Source organism: Saccostrea cucullata, unplaced genomic scaffold (genome assembly GCF_032062105.1).
Source record: "Saccostrea cucullata isolate Sc308-1 unplaced genomic scaffold, CSIRO_AGI_Scuc_v1 ctg8212, whole genome shotgun sequence".
NCBI classification, from domain to species: Eukaryota; Metazoa; Mollusca; class Bivalvia; order Ostreida; family Ostreidae; genus Saccostrea; species Saccostrea cuccullata.
Window position 1 is genome coordinate 9446 of NW_026926872.1, and position 8781 is coordinate 18226.

General features: G+C 31.9%; 1 protein-coding gene across 1 annotated transcript; it reads right to left on the reverse strand.

Moving 5' to 3' along the window:
• Nucleotides 1–1606: 1606 nt before the first annotated feature.
• On the reverse strand, nucleotides 1607–7881 carry LOC134272802 (uncharacterized; the record flags this gene model as incomplete). Its single annotated transcript, XM_062754971.1, has 4 exons — nucleotides 1607–2392; nucleotides 4198–4339; nucleotides 7315–7337; nucleotides 7870–7881. Coding segments are annotated over 4 exons (963 nt in total), but the record flags the coding sequence as incomplete, so codon positions are not given.
• Between the last annotated feature and the right edge of the window lie 900 nt (nucleotides 7882–8781).

The window sequence follows — 8781 nt, forward strand, 5'->3', positions numbered from 1 at the left end:
TTTCTTAAACCGAAACATGAAATTTTAAATTCACTATGTTTTATAGTCTTCATCAGATGCTCCTCTGGCAAATCATGGTCATGCTTGGTATCAAATTTCAGTTCTCACATAACAGTCACACCTATATCAAAAAAGTCATTTAGGCTTTCAAAACGCTTCACATGTCGCTTGTCCTCACTAAATGTCTGTGTATAAGTTATTCTAACGAAATAAATCCCTTGCAAATTCAATGCTGAGCTTCAATGGATAACAGAAGCTGGAAAAGGAAGAGTAAAATGTACATGCGTAATGTATTTAGCTAAGCAGTTATACATACATTTGCATCAGAGTTATCTTTCCTGAACCGTATCTTTATTTGTCTCCATAACGTGACTGAACTTATATTAAGTTAAGTCTAATTAAGTCAAATCAATTTTTGCCAAGACTTCGGATAAAAAAAAAAAACATTTCAAACTACTCGTCCTTCCTTTTTAAAAATATTTTTACACTCAATATCATCATTGCATGTAATTTTTTGTCGTTGTTTAATAAGAAAGAGTCGTAAATCTGAATTTTAAACAACAGTTGCATGTTTTTTTTTAGTTTAACTGAAAACTTATATTGTACATGGAACAGAATAAATGTCGGAAGTGTAGACAAATTTTGTGTATTTAATCAGAACACTCTAAAGTCGTTGTAATGTGTAATGCACATGTAGTTTGACAACAATCAGAGTCAGATATGTTATAAAATAGACAATTTGTAGTCATGAAAGAAAATATACAGAAAGCACAGCGGAGAAAATTCTGTGACGTAAAACAAAGCATGTAGTTGGGACGCAGTCAGTGCGCGATATATTTTGATCAGAGATTTTGTTGCAAAACAATTACATCGCTTTTTCTATTGTGACGTTAAATTCTGTAAGATTACATAAGGGGGGTTTATGCTTGGAACGGCTCATATAATTCATTTTAACATTTTTTATGAGGAAATATACCTTCTACCGAAGGTTTTTCCGGTTTAAATATTTCTATATGTGAACAGCTGTAAATTGTTAAGCTGGATTCTCGAGAAGACGTATTAAATTCATATGAACATCAATGGCAATTTGGAAATTAAAATTCTTTATTAGTAAGAATGGCTTAAAAAAGAAAGTAAAGGCATTTAATTATGTTGGAGGTAGTTTATTAAGCATGCGTATTAAAGCTATCAAATATAACAAATCAGAAAAACATATATTTTGTACATTATTTAATCCTACAATTTAAGAATTTAGAAAAAAAAATGTCAATGTCTTCTTCTAATAATAGAAGAAAAATTAGAATGTCTTCAAATAATTTTGCAATTGAAACTAAGCATTACATAATTATTGTCAAAGAACAAAGATATTGTGGAGTTTGTAAAACCAACATACAAGATGATTTTCATGTTGTTTTTTATTTACCTTTACAAAGAATTCTGAAGTTAATTCATTAGATGTTGTCACTGAAAAAATCATATTCAAACTTGTTTAATTACTGAGTATCAAAAACACATATGATTTACATGTAATATGAGCAAAGTAAATAATATGATATCCCCCAAAAATGAATGTCATATATTTACTGTTTTCTTAGTACTTTTAAATTCATTCAAAATTTATCTCTAATCTTTTGATTTCTTCCAACCTACTTCGAATTTTTGAAATTGCCAACCTCATAGAAAGCAACCCTTTCTCTGCCTTTGTATATGAATTTATCTCGCGTTTCAGGGAATTAACAGTCGCTGAAGGAGGATTGAAATCCCGTTTGAAATCCTCCTCAAGAACATTCTTGATGACCTTTATGAATTTGTCTGTAAAGTCTGTTTTCAATGATTGCCTTATTCTCGTCGTAGTCACTTTGTCAATTCTTGCCTGATAAGCATTTTTTATAACGGTTTCATAATCGTCAAAAACATCCAATGCAATTAAGCCAGTAAAAACAAGTCCAGTCACTACTCCGGCAGCAGCCACGGCTTGTGCAGCCTTAGGGCTCGCAGACATATACATCATGGCCAGACCTCCGGCAATAGCTGTACTACTAGGAGCCATCAACGAGACGAGTACAGAACCAAGTTTGTCTTCAACATCAAATGGAGACTTTAGGCCTGTCATTTTGTCCACTATATTGTGCAAAGACTGTTGTATTTTGACGATATTTTCTGCAATATTTTGCAATGTATTCTTTTCAAACGCCACAATCTTTTCCTGTTGCCGATAAAAAGTAACCTTCTCTATTCGAGCGTCAAGTTCTTTCCCAATCGTAAAACGGCTATATTTTTCAATTCCGTCAAGAACAAGTGATTTGAACTCTCTACTGTGTATATACTGGTAAACATCCTCCGTAGTTTCTTCAAGAAACTGTTCAACACTCTCTTGGAACGTTAAATATACCTATTGAGGAAAATTACACCAAAAATCATCTGCAAATCAATTATTTAATATATTTTTTATTGTAAAAATGTAATATAAATAGGCTAATGATGTTCAGTTATATGGAAAATAGAATTGTGTATTCATACTGAGAATTGTCTTTAAAATGTTCTTTTTTCTCGATCATGACAGAGAGCATTCGGCGGGTGTAACTATTTTGCAGAGTATCTCACTCCTTTATGGCACCTGATCCCACCTTTAATGTTTAGATTTAGAAGGAAAGGGTTATTTATTAGAGAAAAAAATTACCTTCAAACTAAGACGTTTGTGGCGATAAGGAACAATATTCAAATACATATTCCATAAAACAAAAAAGGAGCAGAGAAAATACGGACCTCCGAAACATTAGAGGTGGGATCAGGTACCATAGAGGAGTGAGCATGCCCTGCTGGCCGGTCACATCCGCCGCGTGCTCCTTGTCATGATATATTAGGAAATAACAGAAAAATTCATCGTCAATTCAGTGTATAAATAATAGACAAACAATTGGTACGAAAAACGTAAGTCAGCATTTGACTCGATGATCAATTGTATTTGCTAACATGGTCATTGTATCGACCATAGAACTTACGAAATGATGACTTTAAACGAGACTGCTGTTATTATTGTTTCATCAACATGCTTGTTAATAATTTACCTCGTTTTAGAAATTGTTCATGCGTTGAGCATGATCTTACGTAACGAATCAACTGAGATATATATACTCCGTATGCAGGTGATGAAGGTATATTGCTGCATAAGTAAGGGAAGTTGACGATAGAAAAATTAAAGTCATCACGTTTATCTTATAGCTTGGTTGCTAGATTATCATTAATGTCTTTTTCAAGTAAAATATCCAAGTATGAAACAGATGTGTCAGACTCTGTGATATCTTTTATATCTCAAGCTCACCGGGATATATTGTGTCGACGTAGGAATGGAAATTACTATTGTTACTTGAAAATACGTCGTCGGCATATCTAAATGTCGAGTTGAAGGCTACATCAAGTGTTTTCTTCAAGATTTTGCACAAATTCATATTCCATAAAAGTCCATTTCTAAATGCATCTTTCCCCCAGATCTTTCTTGTATTCATAAGAAACACAATGTACAAAACATACGTACTTATAAAGGCTTTCTGACATCAAACTCGACATAAAGATATATTTATTTATTATTAACTAGCAATGACCATTCAGCTGTTTCAGAAGGCCCAGATTCGATTTTCGTTTGTCATGCAGCATCAAACCTATGACATAAAGGTAGAGATTGTTCCTTCACCAATCGGCCGGTACCAGGGGTGAAAGTCACAGATTCTTTGGATGAACCTAGCATTACAGTAGGTGATTGCATCATCAGAACCTTCATAGCAATCAATTTATCAAATTACAACTCGTTTTTACTCCCCATTGATGTTTCACCGAGCTATACAAAATCATTCCCTTCGTATAAATAATTTAAAGATGGTTACAGGTTTCTGATGAAACAGCCCCCCCCCCTCCCCAAAAAAAAAAATCTAATATCACTAGGCATGTTCCTTGGTGGATGCATTTACCTTGTGACCAGGCGATAGGAAAAGCTTACTCCTCTATTGCACCTGTCCCTACATCAGATATTCTTGTATTTGATATACTAGCTTTTAGTATGATTAAGATATAACTTGACCTTGAGTACTGTTCGTTTTAACCATATTCCACCAAGATAATCGGAAAAAATCGTTTTCAACTGAAATACATAAGAATTATACCTCATATTTCATCAATATTAATTTTTGAATTAAGAATTACCTCCCGTGTCTTTCTCTTGATTTGTTCAAGTTCTCTACTAAGCCGATTATAATTTTTTATATGCTCTTCGTTTGCTTGCGTTATACGCATTAGTTCTTGTGATAGGCAGATCTCACAGTCGTCAACAAAGGCTTTCGTGAATCTAAATGATAAATAATTTTAAAAAAATAAAATTTAGATAAAGAAAAATATATAATTAATCAAGGTAGATCGTGGTTTTACTTGATTAGAAATCTTATGAGAGAAAAAAAAAATTCCATGGAAATTTGACAGAATGTTCCTTTGAACTTCCAGAATATCTTGTATTTTTGTGCAATTTTCATATGATGTGGTTTATATGTTTTGGGACTATTTTGACGTTTTCCTCTTGAAATATTTAGAAAAAAATCTTTCATGATCATTTTTTTTTTTTTGCAAAAAGTTCTTTGGAAAATCATCAGGTGAAAATGTAAACAAATTTATGAGGAATTTAGAATTTCAAGATTAGGAAAAATGAAAAGTACAAAGATGAAAAAAGCAATTACTACAATGTTATGTTGAACTTAATCGTGTGTGTTTTTACATACTTATATGTTAAATTTATATCCTAATTGCAGTGCATGTATTTGGAATATGCAAGATTTTTTCGTTAATTATTCCACTAAACGCAAAAATATGTGAGAACAAGATGCGTTTGTGAAAAAATATGCGCCCAGCGGCAACAAAGTTAAAAAATATATTTTTAGCATATAGGTCACAGTCAATGTCACAACGGCATTGTTCTTGGTGTCATATGAAGGAACTTGATTAGTGAAGTACGTAAACCAAATAAGAAGTCTCTATCTCTCATGGTTCAAAAGTTATGGTGCAAGTTTAGAAAAGCTATATTTAGCATATAGGTCACAGTCAAGGTCACAAGTTAATTGATCTTGGTGTCATGTGTATGGCCTTATTTAGTATAGGTTGCATTCCAAATACGAAGTTCTCTATCTTACTTGGTTCAAAAGTTATGATGAAGGTTAAAGTTTGCCGTCAAAAAAGCTATATTAAGTGTATAGGTCACAGTAACGGTCACAAGGTCATTGACCATGGTGTCATTTAAAAGAGCTTAATAAGTGGTGTATCTTTTATGGTTCAAAAGATATGGCGAAGGTTAAAGTTTGCAGGAAAAAAAACTATTTTTAGCATACAGGTCACAATTAGGGTCACAAGGTCATTGACCTTGATGTTATTTGAAAGAACTTAATTATTGGAGTAGGTACACCAAATATGAAGTCTCAACTATTCATGTTTCAAAAGTTATGGCGAAGGTAAAAGTTTGCAGATTGACAGACAGACAGGACAAAAACAATATATGCCTCCTCGGATCTTTCGATCCGGGCACATAAAAATCAACAATTTATCTACAGGTTAATCCAATATCCCAGAAAACATACACTGTACCTCTAAAAATACAGTAGCCAAAATTCGACATTAAGAAGTGCGATATCATATTATATTTAGATATGTACGAAATCACTTAAAATTTATATAAAAACTTCTAAAAATAAAAAAAACAAAAATCATTTGCCAAGAAAATGTCTATTGGAAACATTAACAAACTGATGTTGATCAGCTGACGTCTTTCAGAAAAATATCTCAAAATATGTCTATTTTTCATATTTCTCATAACCTAAACTGTTTATATTCCATTTTTCTGTAAAACTATTTAGAATTATATCAAAAGTTAATAAAACACATTATTTTATTATGGTGGACCAGATAATTTTTTGCAAAACAATATATTGAACATGTAACGCCCCATTTTGGCAAATCAATTTTTTAAAATCATTCTTTGCAATTTTTTTAAAAAGTAAAATTCAAAAAGATAATAAAGGCTTTAAATCGAGAAAAAAATGGGTCTGAAGTTACTTTGTTTTATTTTTTTTTTTTAAACTTTAGGTCCATTAAGGAAAATCAGAATTTTGTGTCTTTGTATGTACTTCATGACATATAGGTTCTATGGACAGAGTGCAAAGTTTAATTTCGATAAAAAATGTATATTAAATGTTTTGTATACACAGTCACACTAAATGTATAATAAATAGATACATTCTGGCTATATTATTTTCAATCATCCAACAAGATTTTATTTGAATAGAAAAGTGGTAATCAGAATTTCATATTGGTGTGTAAAACAAAACCGGATAAGTAAAATTATGAATCTACCTTAATGCTGTGAAATTCATTTCTGACCAGAAAGAAATAAGACCGATACATTGATAGAAAAACTTAAATAAATTTAAATTATACACAATGATAGCGCACGTGTTTAATATATTCATGTACTTTGAAAATGTTCATATATATTGATTTTAATAGCATTAATTTTATCACAGTTTACGAAAATATGAAGAAAAAACTAGGGTATTAAGGAGTAGGAAGCAGCATTGTTTATGTTGCATATAGGGTTGGGGGGGGGGGCTAACAAATACGGAAAATGTTTAGCTAGACATCAGACAAAAATAGGTAATTCTATATTTTTAAGAAAAGGAAACAATTCTCAACGTAGCACTGTATTAATAAATAACCACAAAAAAATCAAACAAATAGCCTTTTTGCAAGGACATGTACTGAAAAGATATTAACCATTCTTTTTTAAATAAAGATTAAAGGATATTTTCCTTAACCCTAACAGTGCTGCTGCTTTATTTAAACCGAGAGTGTGAGTTAATGTAGATATAAAATACTTGGAAAATTTCAAACATATTCTTACTTGTGCCCAATCTCACTGTTTAAAAATTTCGAAAGTTATACATGTGTATACATCGGTGCTCTGAAAGATTATCCTCATCCCTTTAGGATACAACAAAGCTTAAATGTTCTGAAAATGTATGCCAGTGATAGAATTTTATTAATTTTCATTTCATTTAAGAAATAAATAGATTAAGAACTTCTCTGGGATATGAAGCAAGTAGGACACATGATCAAATCCCATGAAGGCCGAGGGCCTTCCTAACCTTCTGACCCACTTTTTTTTTAATTTCTGGGAACTCCTGGAATGTGTCCTTGATCAATCACTGTTAGATATCTTCGGAAACTTTACTTTCTCAGGAAAGTCGATTAAAGTAGCTTTGTGGGGTAGTCAAACAGTTTAACAACTTAACATGCTTACGTTTCTTCTTCACAAAAGTGATCCAAATGTGATATCACAATATTCGGTGTAACTCCACTATCTTAATTACCAGCATTCACAATGATTAAGATAAATTTTCTATTACCTTATGCCAGACTTGTAATAAATTGCTTACAAGTAATAACGTTTCTTTCATCATGTATTCTAAATACAGAATACAAAGTCTGCACTGCTTCTTCTACTATGACATCTTAAATAAGCATAGTATTCACATCTCAAATTATTCCACACTCAACACAAGGCCAATATAACGACCTCACAGCATTACACTGCGTACGAGGAAGCTTTGTTCAATGCCACACAAAGCAAAACGATTCTTTTTTAAATATACCACAAAGACACATTACGAACTTAAAATTCTGAATGTAGAATGTTACAAGAAGATGATTGTAATTATTGTATCCTTTTTAAAAGTTCATTTTTTTTTCTCTCAAAAATAAGTTTCTTTAGGTTTGTGTGAGACCAATCAAAAACAAAATTAATCATGTCATTTACAGTGAATCCTCGTTTATCCGGACGCTTTCGTTCCTAGTCAATCAATACGGATATGTGAAGCGTTCGAATACATGAACTGCCAGTTAAACAAGACATATAACTTTTAGGACTTCCCTTCCGATAAAAAAAATCGTCAGAATACTCAAGCATCCAGATATCTGTCGTACTTGAACTTAACCTTTTTAATGGCGTACTACATGTAATACACTTATCTGTCTAATTTTTGCTAAGAAATGTAACTTAATTACATAATTACATTTGACACTTGCTCTTTTGGAGAGCAGAAGGACATTTCATCTCATTCGTCTGTCTGTCCGTCAGTTTGTCAGTCTTTCTAGCTATAGTTGTTTGTCCGTCACAAAAACGAAAACCTTCTTAGTGATAGATTTAAAATCAGAAGAGATAGGACTTTAATATTTCAAGCGACCGTTACCACTAAGGTACCAAAAGCGATCGATCACAATTGTTTAGATTTGCTAGTTAAATTATTTAGAAAACGTAAGGAAAGTTACCTTATGCGTTTTGGGATCTTGGCTGATCTTGAAGCTCTTATGAGTTTTTTAATGGTTTGGTTTGAACATATTTTATTGTAAGTTCTTATTACAAGGGATTAGGGCACACATTCTAAAAACTTATGACGCCCTCTCTCTACATACATATTGAGATTTTTGATGGTATTTGGTTTGCCATCAGATTTAATTTGTGTTTAAGTCCAACTTCATCACGACTTCGATACACTCTTACTATTTGGCGAGAGATAAGATTTGATCTGCATTTTAGTATATACATTTTATGAAAACTATATTGTTCATATCTATATGAAGTTTTAGGGTAAATGTGAAGTTGAGGATATATTAAACATTTTACAAAAACGTTCGATTATGAAAGATGATATAGCACTTATGACATTACTTTTCGATCAGATTTCATATTTT